The sequence below is a fragment of the Trametes versicolor genome, assembly GCF_000271585.1.
Source record: "Trametes versicolor FP-101664 SS1 unplaced genomic scaffold TRAVEscaffold_1, whole genome shotgun sequence".
Taxonomy (NCBI): Eukaryota; Fungi; Basidiomycota; class Agaricomycetes; order Polyporales; family Polyporaceae; genus Trametes; species Trametes versicolor.
In genome coordinates, this window is record NW_007360321.1 from 419,370 (window position 1) to 443,269 (window position 23,900).

Sequence of the window (23,900 nt, forward strand, 5' to 3'; positions counted from 1 at the left end):
GCAGCAGGCGCCGGGCCCGGCAGCCAATGGGCGGGCGCGGTGGGAGGGAGGCGTGTTTCCGATCGCGCGTCGGCAAGGCCCGTGTGCTGGGCCGATCTTGGTGTGCGCGTCGAGCAGCGTGAACGGTCTTGCGCCCCGGCTGCCCGGGTCCAGCAAATATAAGCATGCGCCTCGCCGACGCTGGCGATCTCCCCATCCTCTGGGTCTCCCAGACGCACCGTCGCTCCTTTGTACATACCCCGGACAGGCCCCAGCGCGCCGCACCCGCACCATATGTCGAAACCGTACTATGGCCCCAACGAGGACGAGACGACGATCAACCTCGAACGCTTCTTCCTCGCCGGGGACTTCGTCGCAGGCGTAGGCTACGGTTCGTGATTGCCGTGCTGCTTGCAAGTTTGTGTCGCTCACCTGTCTCTCCAGGCGTCCACCTCGTCCTCTGGACATCATGTGCACTATACCTATGGAAGCAGAGGCACCGCGGCTGGCGGACCACCTTCCTCCTCGCCTACATCACCGTCCTCCTTATCGTCGAGACCATGTTCGCCGTCGTCCAGGCCCGCACTGTGCAGGAGCTCTACATCGAGAACCGGAACTACCCCACCGGGCCATGGCAGTACTTCCTCGACACCCAGAACCTCGCGATCAACGTCATATTCTACGCGACGCTCTTCGTCATGACCTTCATGTGCGACACCCTCATGGTGAGTCGCTCGCTGACCAACTGTGGACGTGTCTGACGCGTCGCTGTAGCTCTGGCGTAGCTGGATCATCTGGACTGCATCAGGTCGCACAACAGCATACCTCGTCAACCTCTTCCCCTTCCTCATGCTCGTCGCATCCTTTGGTACGTCCCCCTACTTGAATGACACGACACCTTCTAACACGCGCTCTCCCTTAGTCATGGGTACACTTTGGACGCTGCAGTCGAGTCATCCAGGGCTCTCCCTCTACAGCAAGCAGCCACTCGCATACGGCACCGCCTACTACACAATCTCCCTCGGGGTAAACGTCATCCTCACCGCCCTCATCATCGCGCGCCTCCTCGCCTACCGCCGCACGCACCTCGCGCACCTGCCCCCCGCGCACGCCCAGCAATACCTCTCGCTCGCCGCGCTCATCGTCGAGAGCGCCGCGCTCTACTCCGCGTTCGCGATCGCCTTCCTCGTCTCGTACGCGATGAACGCGCCCATCAACCAGATCTGGCTCGGGTTCGCGTCCGGGGCGCAGCCGATCGCGACGTACCTCATTATTTACCGCGTCGCGGACGGGACAGCGTGGACGAAGGACACGATGGACCAGACGCTCACGTCGATGAACTTCCACCAGGCGGGCCTCCCGATGGGCGTGGGTGTCTCGAAGGGCTCGCCGTCGGATGTGCGGTTCACCACTGAGTTCTCGGTCTCGGGGCTGGACGCGGAGTCGGCGCGCGAGAAGTGAGTTGGGCGGCGGGGTTTGGTTTGGTGCCAGTAGAGCTGGTTGTAGTGTTTTGAGATGCCTGTATACCATTTCGCCCATCTGTACTGTACTCTATATTGTACTCGAAGCTATAAATTAGTCTTGCTCGACAAATTTACAAACTCATGGATATGGACAGTTACTCGGGTCGCAGCGCTGGGTGGCGTCATCTGTGTGTAAGTGTTTGGTCAACAACGGGCGCCTGATCTCAACGTAACCGTTCGTCTCCTGCCTCAGGCTGCTTCAAGCGTCTTCGTCGGTACCGCCGAGTCTGTCAAGACTGGTGGGCTGGTGCTAGATAGCGGGTCTATCCAATTTTACAGTCGATGAGCATTACCAGTTACTCCGTAAGTGTGTTGTTCGACGACTTGATGGTGCTGTACGACTCGGTATGTGGTCCGATCCGCACACAGTGCTGCTCCTGGTTCTGGCTAACATCTCAACATGCAGGGAACGCCGCTATTACGACTGAACCTCAGGTTCTCGTTATCTAGGGCCACCACGTTGTGCGCTTCTCAGCTAAGAGCAGGGGAGAATTCCCTCTCACCATTGAGTCGCGAATCGCGCGCCCATAATCAGCATGTGGTGCGTTTTGCGAAGCACTGGGGAGGAACCACTCGAGACTTTCCATCCGCGCCGTCGCGCCCGTCGAGACGCTGAATGTAAGCGACCTCCCCGAAAGCCATACCGTTTCTGATTCGATCTGCAGTACGTGTTCAGGAGGAAGCGCTTCATCGATATCAGTGCGCGAACTTCAAAGTGAGGTGCCGTAAGTCGCCAACGGCCAAATATCGCATTCCGGACGCCCCGGAGGCATGAATGATGTATGTCAGCGGGTGATTGGGCGACGTATATACCCAGCACCCTGGTCAACCCCTTCCTGCTGCGATCCGCTAACGAGCAGCTCACCGACCACTCTTTCAGCAGACCATCCCTAGTCCAGAGTTTGCATTTCATCATGGCTTCGAGAGGCCGTCGACGGGAACCACGCTCCCTCACAAGCCAGTCCCAATCTGGCCCCACAGGAACATCCGGGATGCCTAATTCGCCCGCCGCGCCGAGCGTTGGGAGTCCTCCCGCGTTACCAGGCTTCATGCCTCAATCGCCTTTCCCGGCCAGACTGGTGGCCGTGGCATCTGAGGCCATGAAGGACCTCTCACATGCACAAACAGTACCGGACTCCGAGAAGAGGCGTTCGAATGCCACGTGGGCCGGCTCTCTGGTCGGCGGGAAGATCACTCCCGTCGGGGCCCAGACTACCACAAGGGCACTCCCGGCAGCGGGTCCGAGTACTACTGGGCAATCGATGAAGAGTCGTGAAAGGGTATCGAGTTGTGCGCTTGTCAAGGAAAGCGAACTGGAGACTTACGGCTCGCGTGTTCCAGGATCGTACTCCCCACGCCCTATACAAGAGAATTCATACCAAGAGGCATGATGCGGAGCAGGCAGCGACGTCCGCATGGGCTGAGTGCGCTAAAGTCATCAAGGATCATCACGAAGGGATCCTACTGCGGTGGAAGGAGGAGATAGACACGCTCCTCGTTTACGTGCGTACTTTGTCCAGCCGTCGAACACGCACACTGATAACGTGTGTGCTCTTTAGGCGGGTCTCTTCTCGGCGGTGCTTACTGCGTTCACGGTGGAGACATACGTTTTGCTCCAACCGAGCCCTACGGACACGACGAATGCGCTTCTTGTGCAGATGTCTGCCCAGCTCAACAGTTTCACGGTCGGTTCGGCCTTCGTCAACTCCACGCAGCAGTTCGTCGCCACTCGATCGCAATCCGCGTTCCGTGCTACCCTGCTTGCTGTGTGGATCAACACTCTGTGGTTCTCGAGCCTCATATGCAGCCTTACTGCGGCGTCCATCGGAATGATGGTGAAGCAGTGGCTGCACGAGAACGAACTTGGTCTGTTCGGAACGTCGCGCGACATCGCACGTCTGCGACAGTACCGCTATGAGGCTCTCAGAAAGTGGCACGTGGGCACCATCGTCGCGGTCCTCCCCATTCTCCTGCAGCTCGCATCCGCGCTATTCCTGGCGGGGCTGTTGGTACTCTTGTGGTCGCTGCATCAGATCGTGGCCGCCGTTGCGTCCGCGCTCGTCGGCACTCTGTTGGTGTTCACCATCGTCACCGTCCTCGCTCCTGCCTTCGCGCCCGATTGCGCCTACCGATCTCCACAGGCGCTCGCATCCGTCTTCGTCGTGCAAACCATACGTCGTGCTGCCTGGACACTGGGCCAAGCGGTCGCTTTCGTTTTACGATGGCGGTCTGCCAGAGCCACACAACTCGTGGGAAACGTACGGGATCGCGTGGTCTACTTACGATGGGCGGGGATTGAGCGACCGATCGTGCAAAAGCACCAACACAACCTCGACCAGCAGGCACTGCTGGCTGCCAACGCGCTGGTGCTGAATGACTCGGTCGAGTTCACGGACAAGGTACTCAGGCGCTGCGTCCGCACCCTGCCCTCACGGTTCGGTCATCGCTGTCTCAAGGCGATGTGCGGAGACGTGGCTCCCCAGTCAGGTCTCGAGCACCGTAACCTATCGGCCTCCAGCGCCAAGGCAGTGTCTCTCGCGCTCGAAGTCATCGAGTCGCACCTAGACGGTTTTGACGACAGCAACAGGCTTTCGCAGGAACCGATCGAGGTTCTGGTGGCAGACCTCAGGCGACGACTCGAGTACCCGTACATCGACGTCAAAGTGTCGGTGCAGCTCTACCAGACCCTCGCTAGGCTGTTGGAGACGTATACGAACAACGATGGGTATACGATCGACGTGTTCCGTATACTTGATGACCTGTCGCACCGAAGATGGCTGCACCCGGCGCACTACCAGTCGATCAGCTGCGGAAACGCCGCGCAAGCAAGTCAGTCATCCAGCAAACTTACTGCGATATGTTCTAGTGCTCACTCTGTCATCTCCAGTCACAAAGGCGTTTGAAGGATTATTGTCTCGCGCAACGACGGTCGACCTCCAAATCGACATGCATCACCGGTTCATCAAATTCCTGGCGGTGTGCCATCTCCGCCCCGGCTTCTGCCATAACGACGTCCAGTTCGCGCAGAAACGGCTGCTCAAGCAGCTGCATGAGTTGTGCGAACTCATCAGCGGCCTGGATGAAGGACGCTACAATGCCTACCTTGCGCACTTCAATCATCACCTGTACTCGCTCACAGACCCAAAGTTCATCACCTTCCTCAAGGAGCTCCACGAACAGTTTCCGGAAGCCGAAAAAGTGATACGGTATCTCGCCATTTACCTGAGCTCCGAAGAGGTACTGGAGCGTATTGCGAACCACGCAAAAATGGACAGCAAGGTCCGGGACGCGGTACAGCGGCTGTACGAATCGATCCGCACGCCGCCAGAGGGTTCGATTGTGCAGGGAAGATGACGAAGGTGAGAGTCCTGCTCACGGTCATCGCATCCCCCGCTTTCCGCTCACTCATTACGACCTCAGGAACGGCAGGCTCTATGTCTGTAACTCGACGTCCAAAATTCCCGTACGGGGCACTCGGAAACTACAATGTGACAGCTAGCACGAACTGCTAATAGATGACGCGTTACTCTTCTCCCGACGATTCCGAATCAGAACCATCCTTCGACATAAATCTTTGGACTACCACCCCAGCAGCCACCATTCTCTCCTGCATGGCCTTATCTTTCGCGAGCGCGGCGGGAATATCGTACCCCGTTCTCTCAATGAACTTGTTCAGGTCTTTGATTGTGCTTTTCGCTCCCTCCCGTGCGTGGTCCTCGTGGTTCGTAACGGCGATGGCAACGAGGGCCTCTTCTCCCTCGAGGACGGTTTCTATGGGGGCGCTGACTCCGATGTATGGAACGTGCCCTGCAGCGACGCGCCATAGCATGAGCGCGATTCAGTATGACACGGAGCGAAAGCGAGCACTCACACGGAATCCAGGCATGAAGCTGTGCCAACAGCTCGCATAGCTCCTTACAGTCGAGCCAGGGCACGTTGGGCATCATCATGCCCATCTCGAGAATCATCATGTCGGGCTTGCGGCAGTCGTGCTCGCCACCACCGGAGAACCCGACGATGAACAGTCGTTCGTCTTCTGGGCGTATGGTATAAGACAGACACTCCGGCGATCCCTGTTGGACGCCGGCCTTGTGAATCTTGACGTACGCATCTATAATCCTCTGGCTGTGTGGAGAAGTCATGGGAATGGGTCGATATCGAGTTTGAGAATGCGCACTGGTACTAACCTGAGTTCTCGCGACGTCCACGAAGAACCGTCAGCCCATGTTTCGCCGACATACTCCAGGACGAGCACTCCAAGCTTCGTCTCTTCATCAGGCATGTAGCCTTCGAAGTACCCAATGAGCTTTGGCACCACATCACCTTGGAGTGGGACGAGCCTGCCCTGGTACAAATTGGCCTCCGTGCGCAGCGATCTGAGCAGAATGCCTGGCCCTTCGGCTGCCTTACAGACGACATCGCCAACGACGTTCTCGTTCTCGAGCAACTGCGCACGGAACAGTTTGTATTCGGAGTAGGGGAGAGGACGTGGGGCTTTGAGTGTGTAACGGACATCGGTGTTCGGTTGTGCAGGTTTCGTTGGCAGGCGGAGAACCGGCACAAGGCCGCGGGGGTGACTGCTGTTGGAAGCCACAAGCTCCGCTGGCGTCATGAACGGCGTACCCAGGTCCATACCATTGTGGACAAAATCGTTGACATTTATAGGGAAGTCGAGAGTGACCGGCATTAGAGAGGAGGATGTGCAGGAGGTGCTGAGCGTGGATATTTGAAGTGGCGGGGAAGTGGGGGGCACGGCGAAGCCCCTCAGGCACATATGCGCAGGATAAGTAGACCTTGCCTCTGCCTTGCATTTACCACGCGGTCTTGGCCGAATGCACGCTGTGACGGTATGTACCCAGCTGAGCGTTTCCATAAAGGAACCGTGTCCAGGGCGGTGCCTATAGAGAGACGGGGGTGTTAGACAGTCGATTCAATAGCGATGTCGACGTACCATATCATGAGCGCTGATAGTTCACGACTTGAACCACCTCCGCGTCGTGATCAGCCGATGCATATGTAGGAATAACATACAGTGGTAATATACGTCCACGAGTCTAGTGTCCCTGGGTATCCCCGGTATATACCACAGCTATCGAGAGCGGTCATCCAAGCGCGTAGAACAAGAAGCACAGCACAGGTCAGCATATCCTCCACCACCGCCTCCGCTTCTCCGTGTCCTCCTCGAGCACATTGTTCTCCCTGATCACCTTCAGGAACACGCTCTCTAGCGTCGCACGCTCAACAGTGTACTCCGAGAAGTTACCCCCAGAGAGCACAGCGAACAGCTTAGCGAGGGACATCCCTCCACCGATCGGGACTTCGAACCGAGTCGCCACGTCGTCGGCCATGCGCGCACCAGGGATTTGGGCCATCAGCTCTTGCGCGTGGACGACCTCCTCGCGCGTCCGACATGAGAAGTGTACCTCATATGTCGCGTAGCGTTCAACGAGCGAGTTGGTTGTTCCCACCGCTGATGATACCATGCATCAGTGGGCTGCGACTGAGAAGGCCTACAGGCGCACTCACCAAGCATCTTCTTCGCCAGGATACCAACTTTGTTCGCTAGTGCGGATGCCTCCTCCATGGAGTCTAGACAAACAGTGTCACAACAGGGTGTGTAAGAAGTAATGGACGTGATAACTCACGGGTGGTGATGACAATCGCTTTCCCGACGGCGACGTTCCGGAGGGTGCCCCACATATCGCGCTTCATCTTCGCGTCGATGCCAGTCGAAAACTCGTCAATCAGTACCACGGATGGGTTCCCTGACAAATAAGATCAGCGACTGGGGACCTGGAAGACGAAAGAGTAACATACCTATAAGCGCGATTGCCAGGGAAAGCTTGCGCTGGTTGCCGCCCGACAGCTTACTCGCAAGCCGGTCCGCGTACATGTGCAAGGACGTCGCGCGCATGAGCCGCTCGACGTTGCTCTGCACCTCCTCTCCGCGATACAGACCCTTCAGACGACCATAGACAAGGAGATGCTCTCGGACCGTCAGCTGCGAGTCGATCGCTGTGAACTGTGGGCACACTCCAAGGGACAACCTGGCTGCTCGAGGATGGTGTACTATCGAAACGCCGTTGATGAACACGTCGCCTTGGTCGGGGATCACATCGCCACCTAGATTGAGGGTCAATTGTTAAAGCAGGCTATGTCGTGTAGAGGGGAAAATACATACGGATGACGTTGAACGTGGTGGTCTTGCCCGCACCATTAGGTCCGAGAAGGGCGAAGATGGTATCCTGGGATACACCGAAGCTGACATTGTCCACCACCCTGTTGGATGCGCTACCGAACGCCTTCACGATGTTGAGCACGCGCAGCGCATCGCCAGAGTCCGCTACCACAGCAGCCTCGTCGTGGACGTCCTTGCCCGCAACCCTACCGGGCGCAGCAGACTGGGTGCTTTCCGCAACGGCAGGTGGGGGAGCCTTCTTTCGACCCTGCGTGATCTTGCGGGGCAGGAGCGACCCGGAGTCGACCCATACGAGGATAGCGAAGAGCACGAAGCCGTAGATGAACAAATACAGGATCGGGCCGCCGTACCGCGATATGTCGCCAAGGGAAGCAGCGGTGACTGGGTTGGTTCCATCGCAGAGCAGAGAGAAGAGGTTGACGGAAACAAACGATGCACGGAGCTATATGGATCAAGGTGAGCCCGAGCCCGTCCGAGAAAGCTTATTGACCTACCACACTGGCTACCGGAGCCAACACTGACATAGTAAAGTCTATAGCAGCGTTAATAAACACCTCAACTAAGCTTGCAAATGGTCGTGTACGAACGGATGATGGTAAGATCCGTGCCAGCTTGAGATGTCTTTGCGTAGGTCAGGGTGAGCAAGTACGCTGCCAAGTACAGCTGTGTCGCATTAGCAAAGTGATCAATACCGACACATGGACATCGAGTACTTACAACGAACATGATGACTTGGTATCCAGCGGCCATCGCAAATGCCGCCAAGGGAGAAGCGACCATGAGCGATACGCAATACGCGAACAACGAGCCCACAATGCCATATAACACTAGGACCACCCACTGGTCAGACGCGTAAGTGACTGCTTGCTGCTTTTCAGTGATTTATAGGAAAATGGCTTACGAAGAACCCAAGACCGCTGAACTGGTTGGAGGCGGCGGCGAAGACGATGACAACAAGTGTGGCGACAATTACTGCGAAGACGGAGTCGAAGAGAAGGTGACCGAGCCAGAGGCCAATAGGGTCCGACAAGCCGTTGGAGAGCTGCATGGCCTGGACGGACGAGCGGCGCTCCTTCGCGACGTAAAGAGAGAAGAACGCAGGGTACACAGCCTGTCGCCGCACGTCAGTCATCTCGCGTGTGGTAGCCATCGCAGTAGAGGACATACCATTGCAGCGCCGAAGAATGCAACCCATTTCAATGCCACCAGCGTTCCCGCTGCGATCCCGGGGAAGGTCTGGTAATTGGCAAGGATCAGACTCGGCACGGGAGGCGTCTTCCCTGTGGCGTTAAGTGCAGTGTTATACAAGAGGTTGGACGCAAGGTTGAGCATGACGAGGCCAGTGAGCCCAGGGGGCGTCGCCTCCCACGCAAACAATGCCGTGCCCGACTGCTGGTCGATCGAGACTCCGCCGAACGACTGGTTGCGGAACGTCTGGTCGATGGTGCTCATGAATGTCGAGTTATCGGGGAAGCTGTCTATGAGCAGCGTCCGTGTCGTATTCCCCAGCGTGGAAATAATCCCCGGCGGAGACTCGAGCACGCGCGAGTCTGTGATGTTCTCGGCAATGAACCCGAGAGGCGAAACAGGGAGGTAGACTGGGGTGGTGGGTACCGTGCGGAAGGTCCTTACACAGGTTTGTTGGCGAGTGCTGAGGAAGAAGATGGGGACGCAGGAGCCGGCGACGGCGATTAAAACAGCTAGACACGGCGTGAGCCAGCTTCGCCGTGCGATGAGCACACGCTTGTGGAAGATGGTCAGTGCCTGGCTGAGGGGCGAGCGGCGCCGGCCGTTCGTTAGGTGCAGCACGGGCGGAGTCGGTACGGGGGTGGTCGAAAGAGACGGCGTCGTGGACGATCCGGTCTTCTCGAGCTCCTTCTCGTCCGCGCGCGTATCGTCATGCATCAGTCCCAAGAAGATGTCCTCGATCGAGGTGCTCATGACGGAGTAATTGGCGACACCATCTGTCTCCCGGGTCTCCTCCACGAGCTCCAATACCTCCTGGACGATCGCAGGATCCTTCAGCTTCAGATGGTAGGACACTTCGTTGGGCGTAGTTGAGGACGTGTAGGCCAGCGGGGCTATCGTCCGGATGCGGTCTAGCAGTTCGGTCTGGTGTCCAATGGTCGACTTCTCCGCCAGCCCTTCTTCTGTCATGAACGACGCGACCACAGTATAACCCTCGCCTAAATTGGACTTGAGTGAAACAGGAGTTCCGTGGGCGACAAGTTTGCCTGGCGCAGCAAGCACAGCGATCGTGTCCGCAAGGAGGTCTGCTTCGTCCAGGAACTACGCAGAAGATTAGTGGCAGGTGCGGAACTGTGAGGTAGATACTTACGTGAGTGGTGAAAACGACAGTCCGGTCGTGGCGCACTGAACTGAGCGTTCGCCATAGAGCACGACGTGACAGTGGGTCTACACCAGAGGTACACTGAGGCGAGTCAGCAACCTATTGAATACTCCTGACTTGATACGATGATGTACCTCGTCAACCAGAACAACTGCGATGGTATATCAGTCCAGTTCCAAAAAAGAAGCAATCTGCCACTTTTACTCACTCTTCGATCCGCCGATCAACCCGATCGCCAGCTGCAGCTTCCTCTTCTGCCCGCCACTCAGCGCATTCGCGTTGTAGTGGATCTTCTTGCCCAAGTCGCAATCCTTCAGCAGCTGCTCGATGTCGTCTTCCTCCGCGTGGGTGTCCGCGCGCTTCACCGCACGCCATACACGCAGGGTCTGGTAACAAGACAGCTCAGGGAAGAGGACATTCTTCTGGGGCACGATGCCGATTGTCCCGCGAGGCGGATGCTCGACGCCACCCTCGAAGACGACGGAGCCGCGCGTGCGGCCGAGCAGCCCCGCAAGGACGGACATCGTCGTGGACTTCCCGGCACTGTCATACTATTAGCACACGAGCAAAAGCGATTAATGTGCTACGCCTTTGGACGCACCCATTGGATCCGAGCAAGACGTAGATGCCGAACTTAGGGATCTCGAGGCTGAGGTCGGACACCGCGGTGACGAGGCTCTTCTCCCCTTTCCAAAACGACGTCTTGAAGTCCTTACCAAGATTCTTGATCGAGACCGCAGTGTCCGGCGCGATTGTCAGTGCGTTCTCTGCCGTAGTCTTGCGGTGTCGTAGGCGAGACCACCACGAGCGGTCGGTCGCATTGTGCGCGTCGTAGAGATGTCTTTCCCACAGAACTGCCAGCCACGGCCACAAGAACACATCGATCTGCGCAGCGCATTAGATACTGACAGATACAGCAAGAAATGCATGCGACTCACGATGGCTGCGATGATGAGGGGCAGCAGGCGCAACCCGTTGTCCGGATCGGGCTGCGTCACGCTGGTCGCAATCTGGTGCACCTCGAACCCACACACAGCCCGGATAGCGAAGATATAGAAGCCCGGCGGAAAGATGATCGTGAAGATAAACGCGGCGCCGCTGCTCGCGCGCGCAAACACGAGCGCAAGGATCGCGAACGCGATGGCGAGGAACGTCGACGCGACCGCCGCGAGCTGCGGGCTCTTGCCGAACGGCGCGGCGACGAAGAAGGACCAGCTCGCGAGCGTGAGGCCGAGCAGGAGGTGGATGACGATGACGAGCCCGACGTTCGTCGCGGTGAAGATGCGGACGTGCCAGATGATCGCGACGATGATCCACGCGGGGAGGTAGGCGAGCGATACGCTCAGGTGCCAGGAGCTGCAGCGCCGCGGCGTCAGCGTCTGTGAATTGGAATGGATAGTGAAATACGAACATGATGCGCGCCGAGTCCATGAGACCCATCGCCTTAAGATGGGCAGTCAGGAGGTTGGCTCTCTCGCCGCCGAATGACCCGGGGAGTTGGTACGCTATCCCGACGAAACATACAAACCTGTGGGCTGTAAGTGCCTGACTGCGCTGAGGAAGAGTGGCTCTTACAATGCGAGAACCAGCAATGTGCGCAGACCTCGGATATAACCTGCAGACCCAGCAGTCAGTTTTTGCTGGTTCAATAGGTTGATACGGCTTACTGAGGCGAATGTCTGTGTTCTGCTGCTCGTTCGTCTCCTGAGTAAAGGGCCATTCGAGCGGGGTTTGCGGGGCAGAACCAGTCTGCAACTCTATGATAGCCTATGCATACGACAGCGTCAGAGACACACACACATGCAATCGAGAGACGAAGCACTTACACTATCTATGGCCCACTGTAGAGGCAAAATCCGCTCCTCATAATCGCTCGTGTGCCTGAACACATCTATATGAAACAGCCCGCCGTCCGCCCGCAACGTGTAGTTCAGCGGTAACAGCCCATCCGGCCCCGGAAGAGAATTGAACGCGACGGCCGAATAGCACTCCGAGAACAGGTTGAAGTTCTGCGGGCACGCGTCCGGGATGTCCGCGGGCGAGTCGAGCTGCCGCACGCTGCTGAGCTGCCTCCCGCTGAAGCCGCGCGTGACGAGTGCCATGATGTCGTGTGCGGAGGGGTTGCTCCCTGTGCCGTTCGTGCCGTCCGCCCAGATGAGCGCGAGGGAGCCGTCGTAGACGGAGGCGAGACTGTGCACCGGGACGGGGCTGCCCAGCCCGTACTGCAGGACTGAGGACGTTGCTCGGAGGGGGAGAGCAATACTGTGTACTCACATTGTTGGGCTTCGTCAGGAATATCTGGGCGACGGCTAGGAAGATTCCGTAGGCTATGGGCATGATGAAGCACCGCAGAATGTTGAGCTACAGGCAGAGTGCGCGCCGACTAAGTCAAGCGTTCCTCGACGACTCTGTCCACTGGTCGAGACGTACCCATGGGTGCTTTGACATTACGATCCAGTTCTTCCAGAACAGGACCGCGAACTGCCTGAAGAAAAGGCCCGCCATGGTGGAGGACTCGGAGAGCGAGCGAACCGCAGAGGAAGAAACCTAGGGAGACAGATCGAAGCGGAAGATAAACCAGCAGAGCGCGCTCTAAGTAGTCCTCGGGCCCCGTCAGACAAGCATAGCCCGGGCAGCGCAGTAACAGACAGCGACAGTGAGAAGATGACAGTCGTGTGGAAAGCAGGGCCAGGGCGTGCGGCCATGCCGTCCCCGCCGGTGTATATTTGAAAGCACCCACCGCAGCCGATTCAGATCTCAGTCTGCGCTACGGCGCCGGCGCGCTCCTCCGTCGGAGTCGGGGCGCTCAAGGACAGATACCGACGTCCCTTGCCCAGAGCCTTGTCGTTGCTTCAGCGTCCTTGGCCAGAAGCTCAGTATCCTTGTGCTACCTGCGCCGTCTTCACAAGCAGTCTTCAGCTGCTTTCTCCTTGCTGCCTATCAGACAGCCATCGCCTGGGAATCGTCGGGTCGACATCCTCCCGGCACCCGGCGGGTTGGCCTCAACAAATTCGAAAGCGCAGTTATCTTACATGACCATAAATAACACCGTTGCCACCGCGGTACGAAGACTCCAACGAAGAGATACTTGCTTATTGGAGGGCACGACGAAGGACTGGAAGCCGCCGTCGACGCGTCGCGACGCGAAGAAGCCATCACATGACCGTGGCACTCGCAGAAGTGCTCCCCGCCTCCTCGATCGAAGTCCTTCTTTCCTTCGCCTCATACGCCCATTTACGCCCACCTAGATTCGCCCCCACGCTCTTCCGCGCATACAGAAATATTTTTCATCTCTTCTACGCTCGATATGCACGCTAGGACGTCCGGCAAGGTCAGGAAACACCACTATTACGCTGCTCCTACTGACCACTCCGACCCAGGCCCAGCAGGCCCGCATAGAGGCTATCCAAGCCGAGATTGACGAGCTTCAGAAGGTCCTCGGGTGCGTCTTGCATTTTGCGTGAACCACACGGTTTGCTGAAAATGTCTTTGCACGCATATAGCGAGGACGAGGACGCGGCGCAGATCGTCTCGCGCCACATCAAGCTCTTGCACCAGTACAACGAAGCTAAAGATGCCACTCAGGTGTGTGCTGCACGTCTGCACTCTGTATACTCGCTAATGTGTCGTGCTCCTTTAGATCCTGATTGGGAAGGTGAGTGTCAGTACCCTTGCTGGATGAACGCGAAGGTCGATGTATGTATGCACATATACCCAGCTCGCGTCGTACCGGCAGGCGACCATTCGACAAGTACACAACGACTACGGGCTTGCAGACGATGACTAGGCCTGCTCTACGTGTCTGCACTCTGGACTCAGCTCGGTGCTCCCTGGATGCTCTTTCATGTCTCGAACTGTCAAGGACCTAGTTCGATCCCCTCTGTCGGCTCAGCTCTACGATACAGGTCCGGTGTCAATATCTCACTTCAAGCTTCTGGCATGTACTCCGATGGTTGTTTGAAATGTATTAAACAACTACTAGGGATACAATGGAACAAATGATACCATAGTCCCGGAATAACGCGCGCTAGCTTGCGCGCAAAGATACAACACACTTCGGTACGACGCGTGGGTAGGAACAGTAGTTTGGGCCGGATGATTTACGCAATGAGGGATCCACGGTAGCCGTCGCCACGACGCGAGGCAGAGATCCCACGGAAGAAGACGACGAGGAGTGCGAAGGTTACGAAGATCCTGCAGACATCCCACGAGGTCAGAAGGGTTCGCAGGAGAATGAGGAGAGGTAGCAACGCACCAGACGACCCAGGCAAAGCCTTCCAAGGCATTTAGTTGGCCGCAGTACGTGAAGTGCGCACTGCGGTAGATTGGTTAGTGGGTATACTACGCAAATAGTGTAAAAAAACTACGTACGAGCAGTTCAGTCCTCCTCCAAGAGCTGCGGTAATGGCGGCAGCGCCTGCCGTCCACAATACCCAGGTCAAGAACAGGCTGCGAAAATATGTCAGACATGAGAAATATGCTATACGGCGCAGGCTCAGCACTCACAATACGGCATGACTGAGGACGCTCGTCATGATCCCCCCGGTCGGGGAGTGGAGGAACAGCGCGAAGTAGAAGAGGGAGAAGAAGATCGTCCAGCAGGAGGTGAAGAGCAGGTACCGCGTGCGGTCGCGCACGTCGATGGAGAGGTAGTCATGGCGCAGGTTGAACCGGCTCACGAGCCACGCAGAGATGGCGAGCTCGATGATGCTGAAGAAGATGATGAAGCCGAAGATGACTGCAGCAGCGCGAGGGATGCGGTCAGTTCTCTGCGCAGCACGCTGTTCGACGCGGGCGGGACGTACCGGGATGTCCGCGGCGGATGTGGTTGTCGATGCTGACCATCGTGTGCGTTCGTGGAGATCGTTACGGTCGTCAGAGGCGCGTGAGGAGAGGTAGCAGGAGGAGGGAGGGAGGTGAGAGGGGGAGGGGCGAGATTATGTACGGGCGGGTGAGGCGGGTGCTGCGTGCGGTCGCGGCGAACGAGACCTCTGAAATAAGACCACCAGGCGCGCGCGGGGAAGCGATCGAAGGGCCGCGTGGGCTGACGCGTGAGGAGCGCGTGACGTCATTTCCCCCGCGTCGTTCCGCGCCTCCCGCCCACTCCTCCGGAGGCAAATCTGGGCCAGATCTGGGCGCAGGACGCCGAATCGTACCATGTCGATATTTCGACGTATATATTAATATTGCTCGACAAGCGTCAACCAGACCTGTCCCTCTCCAAAGAAAGCTCGTCGAAGGTCTGAAAGTTGGATATAGCGATTGCGGGTGTGGCTGGCTGGTGTCCGTCGTGATTTTTAATATTACTGTCATATGTGCAGGGCGAAGTACACGCGAAATGTATGAAGAGAGCCACAGAGTGACAGAAATTGTATAGGTGAATCATGGGCCTATAAACTGAGGTAGGTCCCATACATCCTGATCATCGACCACGTCCGGAATCTCCGTCTTTCGCACGGGCACCGTGAAGCGGAGAGACCGTTTCCCCGGACGCGCCAGCACACACGTCTGTCCGTCTCGTAGAATGAACTTCTCCGCGCCTGGCTGAATGTCCTTCTGTTTGATACCGTGTGCACGCTCGATCGACCGCAGCTGTCCGCATATCGGAAAGCTGAGCCACGGCGTATCTGTATTTGGTATACCCCAGAGCTCGAACTTGAAGGAAGAGTTCACCGGCTGCCCGGTTTCGGAGTCGACGAAGTCCAGGCAGTATTCGGCGGCGGTGATCGACCCGGGGAACAGTCGGACGGAGTACTTGGTGTCGGGAATTGGGTGGACGAATATGAACTTCTCGTCGTCATCGACGTGAGCGGAGTATCCAGGTTTGAGCTGCAACGAGAGTCAGCGGGCGTGTACGGGACAAGGAGTAGCATGTCGATGCACGTACCCCACTTGGCTCGACATGACTGTCCAAGAGCGCCGTGGCAGCCTCCATGATGGACTCGTAACTGCATGCTGAGACACTCATCGCGAAATCCTTGTCCAATTGTGCGTAAATTTCAGTCGGTGAACCTTTGAAGCATATCTCGGACAATCTGGCGAGCTCATAATCGCTGCGAGGCTCGATTCCGGGGTAGTCTTTGCGGACCTTCTCGACGCAGAGGTTGCGAAACAACACAGAGCCGGTACCGAGGCAGGGCTTGGAAGAACTCGACGAAATGGACGGCGGACATGGTAACGGAACCTTGTTGCGGGGTTTATTTGTGCGATTGCCTTTGGGGTCGTCGTAAGGTTGCTGTCCCTTGGCAGGCTATGAGAAGTCAGCATAACCAGTCGCAGCATATGGATACCTCGCAGTGGCTAGTACGAACCTTGCGGGTGGGCTGAGTCTTCATGTTCGGAATGAGCAACCGATCAGGCACTAATAGTAAACCTTCCAAGCAATGAGGCTTGCGTTCCAGGCGCACGCGAGTCGATACTCCCTCGCGCTGCGACACGGTCAGACTGAATATGACGGTTTGTCAGTCATCCAGTATTCCGGTTTTGAAACCACACATGCGTTTATATATCTTGTTTGACGCTTCTCGTGAACGGTACACGGCTCCGACAGAACACCTACCGCGTCGTTCGGCGGAGAAATGTGCACAAGGTCGTGCTAGCGCGAACTTCGCTCTTCTTGCGAAAGAACTCGTAGAATCAAAAGTATTGTCCTTATCCGCTTGATGCTAGCAACGACAACCGGCTTGGTTGAGGGGTATCGTTGGCGGTCCTTGGAGGTTGAGGACAAGTCTAAGAACGCTACATCACTGACAGTGGCTAGTAGTCCGGCAATTGCCGGTGGCTTAGAGCCGAGGGCACTGTGATGAGCCCACTTCGTCTTCGACGTCTACCACCAGATACCCGCGGCTTACTCACTAAACTACATACACGAGTAACGCGTTTCGAGTAGCAGAACAGTGCGCAACCGTCGCTTGCTGCAAGAATAACTCTTTGTCAAGACATGAAGACCAAAGCCAAACGCGTCGAGGTTTGTCTTTCACGTTGTCAAGTACATATGTTGGCACTGGTAATGACTTCTCGTAGCCTGCGAAGGCGCAGAAACCGTACACCGACTCTAAAAGACCCCGACAACGTACTGCTAAGACTCAGAAATCTGCGGCGCCCTCTAGCTCGCCCGCAGCGTCAGCATCGTCGGGACTCTCTTCCACGCAGGAAGCGCCTGCCCCGGGAGCCGTGGAATTCCGCAAGCTATGCGTCGAGAAAGTCTGCAAAAAATACCCTGGTCTTGAGCCTCGCTGCGACTTCGATCTTCTACAACTGTCGATCAAAAAGTTCAAGGGCAATCACGCAGAGATATACGCGGAACTGGATAAAGACCTCGCGATGAACGTCGGAGCCGTCGGGTACGATGTCGTCTGCGAGCAAACCGCAAAGCTCTTGGGCACGCATGTCGAGCCTACTGGGGTACGTTCATGACGTTGCGTCTTTTGTGTCTGATAGATATTCATGCACTTCTGTCTGTAGATCAAACCTGGAAAGTCAGTCTACCTCGACGACAACAAGTTCGTCTTTGTACGGCCAATCCCCGACTCCGAATACTCTCTGCGACTGTTTCCCGGCTCGCTATCCGCCGCCGAGTACTGCTTGGACTTCGTGGACGCCGCCGGCAATCCCGTCAATTCGCCGTTCAAATTCGAGCTCTGGGGCGTACCCGACCCGGATGCGCCATGGCTTTCAATGCCGATAACTGGGAAGATGCGGTCGGCCGAGCATATATTCGGCTACAAGCAGAAGGATATCACGCCCGGTGCAGAGAAGTTCATCTTGCGGGACGGGCAGACGTGCGTGTTGGTGCGTCCGGGGAAGCGGCCCCTCCGCTTCACGGTACCATTGCGGAAGTTCGAAAACGCTGCAGTTGAAGATGTGGATGTAGTTGACCTGCCTAGGGTCGTCGGCCCGTGATTAGTTCTTATACCCATGGGTGTCCTGCGGGCTGTATTCCTGGAAGTATCTACTTCTAGGTACGCTTGAATTTACCTATACTTTCCCCAGTACTTGTCATCCCAATGTTGTCTGTGTTCTTCATCCAAAGTTTCATCAAGGTCAGAGAAGTCTCATAGCCGGATACTCGGAGTCTCTGCTTGAAGCACACCGTGTACTGTTACATCGTGTAAAACCCCCAACAAGTGTATGGAACGTCACAGATGCTCGAAAGTGCTGTAAGTATAAGTTGTGGACAGGCTGGGGTAAAGCACGCGTGGCGCCGGCCACTGACAGTCCGGCAATTACCGGTGGCTTAAAGCGAGAGCATTCCGATTCGTACTTCGCCTTCGTCTACCACCACGTACTCTCAGACACTACATAACGTATTACGAGTAGTAGAACGTCGTGCAACCGCCGTTTCTCTGCAGAGCTGTACTTTGTCAAGACATGAAGACCCCATCTACACGCGTCGAGGTTTGTCAGTTAGGTTGTCACCAGTATGTTGGCACTGATATCAATGACTTCCCCGGATAGCCTGCGAAGGCACAGAAACCGTACAATGACACCAAGAGACCCAGACAGCGTACGGCAAAGATTCAGAAACCCGTCGCGCCCCCTAGCTTGCCAGCAGTATCAGCATCATCGACTCCCTCAGGCTCTTCCACGCAACAAGCTCCTGCCCCCGGAACCGAACATTTCCGTAAGATATGCGCGGAGAAAGTCCGCGAAAACTACCCTGGTCTTGAGCCTCGCTGCGATTTCGACCTTCTACAACTCGCGACCAGAATTCTCAAAGGCACCCACGCAGAGATATACGCGGCATTGGACGAAGACCTCGCGATGAATGTCGGGCTCCACGGATATGAACTCACTACTGGGGAAGCCACAAAGCTTCTGGACAGTTATATTGAGCCTACTGGGGTACGTTTGTTACATTGTCGTTCCGTGTGCCCGATTGGTACCATCTAACTCTGGCTATAGGCAAAACCTGGAAGTTCGGCCTGCTTCGGCGGGGACGAGTTTGTGTTCATACGGCCGATCCCCGAATCCAAGTACTCTCTCAGGCTGTTTCCCGGCTCACTATCCGCCGCCGAGTACTGCTTGGACTTCGTTGATGCGGCAGGGAAACCCGTCAACTCGCCCTTCGAATTCGAACTCTGGGGCGTACCTGACCCGGATGCGCCGTGGCTGTCGATGCCTGCCCCCGGAAAGCTCTGGTCGATCGAGCATACATTCGGCATCAAGCAACAGGAGATCCCGCCCGGCGCAGAGAAATTTATCCTACGGGACGGACAGACGTGTATGCTGATGCGTCCGGGGAAGCGACCCCTTCGTTTTACGGTACCACTACGGAGAGTCGATAGCACCCAAGAAGATGTTGATGTGGTCGACCTGCCTAAGGTCATCGGGTAGTTCGTTTCTTCCTCCGCTGCGGGCTGCTTTGTAGTTATCTTCAACTTGGATCGGAGCATGGACGTAGTAAGGCAGACTTCGGTGTCTCGTATGTCCCCATTTTGCGATGCTACGTGCTCGCATTTATGTAGGGAGATGCTCCATGAAGTTATAGACTTAAACAGGTTTCGTCGAAGCTTCTGGCTTGATCTCAATCGAAACAGACAGCGCTACATGTACCAGTGGTGGCTAAAGGTCCGGCAGTTGCCGACAGTCCGGTTTAGGACACGTCTTGAAGAGCCCTTAGTTACTTCGCCTCCGTCCACCACAGTCGCGCGGGCCCTCTCAGCCTCCTCCGAATCACGCTGCACAGATACTTAGCATATTGCGCATATCAGAAGCGCACGAAGTTGTCAGCTGCTGAGGATGAAGAATAAATCTGCACGCGAGGTTAGTCTCTTCAGCTGCGAGATGTCTTTAAAGCTCTAGTGACCTGACCAATTTATAGCCTGCGAAGGCGCAACAGCCATATACTGACGCAAAGAGGCCCCGAAAGCGTACCACCAAGGCTCAGAAATCTATTGCGGCGCCTAGCTTGCCACCACCGCCGGGTCTCTCTCCCGCGCAGCTGGCAGGACGCGCTCCCGGGGCCGTGCAATATCGCAAACTCTGCATCGAGCAAGCCCGCAAGCTTCATCCCGACATAGAGCCTCGAAGTGATTACGACCTTGAACGACTTACAAGCAGACCCTTCAAGGGCACGCCCGCGGAGATCTACGAGGCCCTTGACAAGGATCTTGCGTCCAATGTCCAAGCGCACGGATACGAATTCATTATGGACGCCGCAAGGAAGGTTATGGACAATTATATCGAACCCACCGGGGTACGTCGCTCGCTATGGACTCACGCGTCGCACTGAGTCATCTCTGGCTACAGATAAAACCGGGAACCTCGATCTACTTCGACGACAAGTTCGTGTTCGTGCGGCCGATCCCCGACTCCGAGTACTCGTTCAGGCTGTTTCCCGGATCCTTCTCCGCCGCCGAGTACTGCATGGACTTTGTCGACACCGCCACCGGGGAACCCGTCAACTCGCCCTTCGAGTACGAGCTCTGGGGCGTACCGGATCCGGACGCCCCGTGGCTTTCCATGCCTATAACCGGGAGGCTGCACTCGATCGAGCGGGCACACGGCATCAAGCAGAAGGACATCGTACCCGGGGAAGAGAAGTTCGTCCTGCGGGATGGGCAGACGTGCGTGCTTATGCGTCCTGGGAAACGCCCCCTGCGCTTTACGGTCCCTTTGCGCAAAGCGGAGACCATACCTGTGGTCGAAGATGTAGATGTGGCCGACTTGCCGAAAGTTGTCGGCCCGTAATTCGTCTCTATACTCGTCGTTGCTTTGTGGGCTATACCTGCGGAAGTAGGGGCTCTTGAACAGACATATACACACCCCAGTTATACCCACATGGAATATATAATTGCCTTTGTTCTTCTCGCAGCCGGCCAAGTAGGACTCGGGGTTTGTGCAAACGCACCGTTTACTGACACATCGCGTGAAGTCCCCAACAAGCATAGAGAACGTCACAGCTCCATTTGATGTATTGTCGATTGTGTTCCGTGCTCCATACTACAAGAAGAGGGCGAATAGCAAAATAATAATACAGCGCGCAAGCCCACGCGCCCGACTCACAGCCGTCCTAGGAGCACCGCCAGATGTCAAGAAAGTGTAGATCAAAAGCGAAAGCGGAGCATAGAAGGGACACAGAGCACCGCAGGCATTATGAGAGAAAAGAGTCCATCCGAGCGGGGTCGGGAAGTGGGTACTACTACTTACTACTGTACTCAACCACACGCGAGGCCGTGTGTTAATCCAGCTGGGCCAACTGCTCCAGCTGGCCCAGCGTGCCCCGGATCTCGCGTACGCGCTGCTCGATGAGATCCAGCTGCCCAGTGATCTGCCCGAGCTCCTCCCGCCACTCCCCCGAAGCAGGCCGTACAAGAGGCGGGAAGGTCGGTACCGCAGACGCGCCGCCCGCTCCGCCCATATGGTTCCCGCGCGTCGTGAGCAGCTCCTCCCAGAGCGCGGTGACGACACCTTGCACCCACTTCTCGCGCTCCTCCGTCTTGCGCATCTCCTTTCGGCGGCCGACCTCCTCGCGCGTGCCCATGAGCGTGAGCGTCCAGATGTTCGACACGAGCAGGCCGACGATGAAGAACCAGAGGATCGTCGTGGACGAGGACTGGTCCCACGCGTCGCGGATGAGCTCGAGCGCGCCCTCGGTTGAGCGGCGCGCGACGGTGTACGCGCCATCGAACGTGTCGTACGCCCATTGCAGCGAGCGCTGGTTGCGTTCCGTCTCGCGCGCCTTCCGCGCCTCGTCTTGGCTGGGTGTATGCGGGAGGGGTGATTGCGGAACTTCAGCCTGTTGCTGGGTCTCGGCCTCCTCCACAACGGTAACGTCGACACCCTCGGGGATGAACTCGGACGCGTGATCGTGGATATAGCTGCGCATGCTCTTCTCCAGCTCAACATGGTAGGTTTTCTGGCCGGCGAGGGCGGAGTTCTCGATGATACCTGGCCATACGCAGAGTGAGCGGCGGTTCGAGTTTGAGAACTGTCGGGACTCACCCTTGATGAAGCTCCGTCCTGTCCACTCAACCTGCGTCGTCACCAAAACCCGCGTCGTGACACTGCTCGCCCAGGTGATGCACGTCCGTGTCTTCACCGAGAACACACCACCGCTGGGCACCTCCGGCGTGCGCGTCGTCGTGAGCATGGTCACGTACTGGTCAAAGTCGCAGAACGCGGTCTCGTCGCGCAGCTCGCACTTCGTCTGCTTCGGTCCGATGCTCCCATTCAGTGGCTTGATGTATGACATGTTCCGCGCGAGCAGCTTTGGGTTGTCCATCGGCATCCAGTCCGAGATTTGGACGTCTGCTCTGCAGTCAGCACCGCCCTACGCAAGACAGACACAAGTGCACGCACCGATGAGCTTCTGGTCAATCCGCATGAAGTCCTTAATGAACCCGCTCGTGAACATCAAGTTGTAGATCTTCTCCGGCGTGCCCGGGAATATGGCTTCCATCGCGGTCTCCGAGTAGTGCTGGCCAGCCCGCCCACACTCGCATTGGGTGACCTTCTGCTTGACAGCTTTTGGAGGAGCGCCATTGGCGGCAGCCTTCCCGTTCATCGGCGGGCTGCCGTCGGAGGTGTCTTCTGAGTCGCCGTTGTCGAGCGAGCCACGTGGGCTGATGCCAAGGGAGCCGACGGAGGAGTTCTCGGGGCGGGCGAGGCGCCAGACGTTGTAGAGGACGTCGAAGGTGGTGTCGCGCGAGAGGAAGGAGGTGAAGGTGTACTTTGCGGTGCGGGTGGAGAGCTGGATGGCGTTGGGGATCACGAACGCCGTCATCCGCTTTTCCAGCGAGACGACTTCGGACATTGGAATCGACAGCTGCAGCGCGTCACACCCATCAGACACGTCATGACACACGCGCCCGGGCGCTAAAGACCCGGCGCGTATTCGCAGCGGTACTCACGTCCGTAATCCACCCGAAGATATTCGCGTGGAAGCACACATGGTTCTCCGAAATATACAGCCGGCCTTGGATCAGGATTTCACGCTGCAGCGCACACCCGTAGTCTGCGCCCGGTGGTCAGCATATGCGCGCGAGAAGGCAGGCATCCATGCGCACCCTCGATGAGATAGTCGCCCTCCGGCACCGTCGGGAACAGCTCGTGGAAGTCCTGGTTGCGCTTGTTGCTCGCGACCGCGAAGCCGGTCACCGGGATGTCGTCCGGGTCAAGGTCCAGCTCGTCGCTGTCCGAGCCCTCCTCGTCCGAATAAGCGTCATTGCCCGAGTGGAATGAATCTCGGTCCGAGTAGTCGCTCGGTCCATAGCTGATCGAGGCACCGCGCGAGCGCGACCCGGGCGGAGTCTTCGGTGTGTCCATCGAGCGTCGCGGGCGGCCGGGTGTCCCTGGACCGCCGTTAGACGATGCCTCAGAGAACGGCGGCAGGGTCATGCCTGGGTTCGACATTCCCGGGTTCGCCATGGCAAGCCCGGAGGCAGCCAGCGCCGACGCAAGCCCGCCCACCGCGCCGCTGCCCTTGCGCGGAGGTGACTTGCCGTTCGCCGTCGGGCCGACGGTGGCAGAGCGCGGTTGGCTCGGGTTAGAGCCGCGCCGCCATGGACGCCGCTTTTTGCTCGTCGCGCTCCCGATAGAGTTGATGGAGGCCGCGTCCGAGTTGTCGGGAACAAGCAGTGTGGAGCCCATGGACGGCGTAGCCCCGCCGGGGGAGATTGTACGGGAGATAGATGGGAAGTCGCTGGGCGGGTTGATTCCGGTGGGTGATTCGACGAGGACGGAGACATTGGGTACGTTCCCTGGCGGGGAAGCGGGGGCGGAGAGCGTGCGCTCATGGCGGGAGGTCGTGGTGGGTAGCGGCGGAGGGGGGTTGTTGTCGCGCGAAGGAAGCATGATACTCAGCTTGCTCCTGATTGATCCCTTCGACGACGAATGTCGCAGCTCC

General features: G+C 57.3%; 11 protein-coding genes across 11 annotated transcripts; 6 read left to right on the forward strand and 5 right to left on the reverse strand.

Annotated features, from left to right (window-relative positions):
- Nucleotides 1–209: 209 nt before the first annotated feature.
- TRAVEDRAFT_157568 (uncharacterized protein) lies at nt 210–1,515 on the forward strand. The gene is made up of 4 exons (XM_008034364.1): nt 210–370; nt 424–704; nt 754–847; nt 902–1,515. Exons 1-4 carry the CDS (start codon nt 274–276, stop codon nt 1,438–1,440), a joined length of 1,011 nt encoding a protein of 336 aa, XP_008032555.1. The 5' UTR covers nt 210–273; the 3' UTR covers nt 1,441–1,515.
- Nucleotides 1,516–2,918: 1,403 nt separating this feature from the next.
- TRAVEDRAFT_98365 (uncharacterized protein) lies at nt 2,919–3,646 on the forward strand (the record flags this gene model as incomplete). Its single annotated transcript, XM_008034365.1, has 2 exons — nt 2,919–3,005; nt 3,062–3,646. Coding segments are annotated over 2 exons (672 nt in total), but the record flags the coding sequence as incomplete, so codon positions are not given.
- Nucleotides 3,647–5,025: 1,379 nt separating this feature from the next.
- On the reverse strand, nt 5,026–6,189 carry TRAVEDRAFT_41249 (uncharacterized protein; the record flags this gene model as incomplete). The annotated part of the gene is made up of 3 exons (XM_008033869.1): nt 5,026–5,309; nt 5,374–5,627; nt 5,690–6,189. 3 exons carry the CDS (start codon nt 6,187–6,189, stop codon nt 5,026–5,028), a joined length of 1,038 nt encoding a protein of 345 aa, XP_008032060.1.
- Nucleotides 6,190–6,412: 223 nt separating this feature from the next.
- On the reverse strand, nt 6,413–12,737 carry TRAVEDRAFT_138095 (P-loop containing nucleoside triphosphate hydrolase protein). The gene is made up of 21 exons (XM_008034366.1): nt 12,482–12,737; nt 12,326–12,412; nt 11,878–12,273; nt 11,719–11,818; nt 11,627–11,666; nt 11,463–11,579; nt 10,990–11,407; nt 10,653–10,936; nt 10,260–10,594; nt 10,186–10,202; nt 10,040–10,132; nt 8,869–9,990; nt 8,603–8,812; nt 8,419–8,541; nt 8,289–8,364; nt 8,196–8,233; nt 7,684–8,143; nt 7,320–7,625; nt 7,148–7,267; nt 7,029–7,091; nt 6,413–6,972 (listed from the first exon to the last, which is right to left on the reverse strand). Exons 1-21 carry the CDS (start codon nt 12,554–12,556, stop codon nt 6,641–6,643), a joined length of 4,812 nt encoding a protein of 1,603 aa, XP_008032557.1. The 5' UTR covers nt 12,557–12,737; the 3' UTR covers nt 6,413–6,640.
- Nucleotides 12,738–13,358: 621 nt separating this feature from the next.
- On the forward strand, nt 13,359–13,838 carry TRAVEDRAFT_41251 (uncharacterized protein; the record flags this gene model as incomplete). Its single annotated transcript, XM_008033870.1, has 5 exons — nt 13,359–13,382; nt 13,432–13,493; nt 13,555–13,636; nt 13,692–13,706; nt 13,770–13,838. 5 exons carry the CDS (start codon nt 13,359–13,361, stop codon nt 13,836–13,838), a joined length of 252 nt encoding a protein of 83 aa, XP_008032061.1.
- Nucleotides 13,839–13,999: 161 nt separating this feature from the next.
- Nucleotides 14,000–14,999, reverse strand: TRAVEDRAFT_157574 (uncharacterized protein). Its single transcript, XM_008034367.1, has 5 exons — nt 14,857–14,999; nt 14,558–14,789; nt 14,423–14,500; nt 14,307–14,366; nt 14,000–14,245 (listed from the first exon to the last, which is right to left on the reverse strand). Exons 1-5 carry the CDS (start codon nt 14,894–14,896, stop codon nt 14,152–14,154), a joined length of 504 nt encoding a protein of 167 aa, XP_008032558.1. The 5' UTR covers nt 14,897–14,999; the 3' UTR covers nt 14,000–14,151.
- Nucleotides 15,000–15,433: 434 nt separating this feature from the next.
- On the reverse strand, nt 15,434–16,386 carry TRAVEDRAFT_41253 (uncharacterized protein; the record flags this gene model as incomplete). The annotated part of the gene is made up of 3 exons (XM_008033871.1): nt 15,434–15,880; nt 15,939–16,301; nt 16,363–16,386. 3 exons carry the CDS (start codon nt 16,384–16,386, stop codon nt 15,434–15,436), a joined length of 834 nt encoding a protein of 277 aa, XP_008032062.1.
- Nucleotides 16,387–16,991: 605 nt separating this feature from the next.
- Nucleotides 16,992–17,953, forward strand: TRAVEDRAFT_41254 (uncharacterized protein; the record flags this gene model as incomplete). The annotated part of the gene is made up of 3 exons (XM_008033872.1): nt 16,992–17,018; nt 17,075–17,455; nt 17,516–17,953. The coding sequence occupies 3 exons, from the start codon at nt 16,992–16,994 to the stop codon at nt 17,951–17,953; spliced, it is 846 nt and encodes a 281-aa protein (XP_008032063.1).
- A 468-nt stretch (nt 17,954–18,421) lies between these two features.
- TRAVEDRAFT_41255 (uncharacterized protein) lies at nt 18,422–19,387 on the forward strand (the record flags this gene model as incomplete). The annotated part of the gene is made up of 3 exons (XM_008033873.1): nt 18,422–18,448; nt 18,509–18,895; nt 18,956–19,387. 3 exons carry the CDS (start codon nt 18,422–18,424, stop codon nt 19,385–19,387), a joined length of 846 nt encoding a protein of 281 aa, XP_008032064.1.
- A 405-nt stretch (nt 19,388–19,792) lies between these two features.
- Nucleotides 19,793–20,743, forward strand: TRAVEDRAFT_41256 (uncharacterized protein; the record flags this gene model as incomplete). Its single annotated transcript, XM_008033874.1, has 3 exons — nt 19,793–19,816; nt 19,875–20,249; nt 20,303–20,743. 3 exons carry the CDS (start codon nt 19,793–19,795, stop codon nt 20,741–20,743), a joined length of 840 nt encoding a protein of 279 aa, XP_008032065.1.
- A 490-nt stretch (nt 20,744–21,233) lies between these two features.
- On the reverse strand, nt 21,234–23,848 carry TRAVEDRAFT_109519 (uncharacterized protein; the record flags this gene model as incomplete). The annotated part of the gene is made up of 5 exons (XM_008034368.1): nt 21,234–21,943; nt 21,998–22,306; nt 22,355–22,820; nt 22,906–23,009; nt 23,062–23,848. 5 exons carry the CDS (start codon nt 23,846–23,848, stop codon nt 21,234–21,236), a joined length of 2,376 nt encoding a protein of 791 aa, XP_008032559.1.
- Nucleotides 23,849–23,900: the final 52 nt, after the last annotated feature.

Excerpts from the sequence above, each read along its gene's own strand:
- TRAVEDRAFT_157568 (XM_008034364.1), top strand. The coding sequence starts at position 274 with ATGTCGAAACCGTACTATGGCCCCAACGAGGACGAGACGACGATCAAC. Across the intron at positions 371-423 it reads CGTCGCAGGCGTAGGCTACG|GCGTCCACCTCGTCCTCTGG; the intron begins GTTCGTGATTGC and ends CTGTCTCTCCAG. Across the intron at positions 705-753 it reads TCATGTGCGACACCCTCATG|CTCTGGCGTAGCTGGATCAT; the intron begins GTGAGTCGCTCG and ends GCGTCGCTGTAG.
- TRAVEDRAFT_138095 (XM_008034366.1), bottom strand. The coding sequence starts at position 12,556 with ATGGCGGGCCTTTTCTTCAGGCAGTTCGCGGTCCTGTTCTGGAAGAAC. Across the intron at positions 12,413-12,481 it reads TAATGTCAAAGCACCCATGG|CTCAACATTCTGCGGTGCTT; the intron begins GTACGTCTCGAC and ends CTCTGCCTGTAG. Across the intron at positions 7,092-7,147 it reads AGCGATTGTCATCACCACCC|ACTCCATGGAGGAGGCATCC; the intron begins GTGAGTTATCAC and ends CTGTTTGTCTAG.
- TRAVEDRAFT_157574 (XM_008034367.1), bottom strand. The coding sequence starts at position 14,896 with ATGGTCAGCATCGACAACCACATCCGCCGCGGACATCCCG. Across the intron at positions 14,790-14,856 it reads CATCCGCCGCGGACATCCCG|TCATCTTCGGCTTCATCATC; the intron begins GTACGTCCCGCC and ends GCGCTGCTGCAG. Across the intron at positions 14,367-14,422 it reads GGAGGAGGACTGAACTGCTC|TGCGCACTTCACGTACTGCG; the intron begins GTACGTAGTTTT and ends AATCTACCGCAG.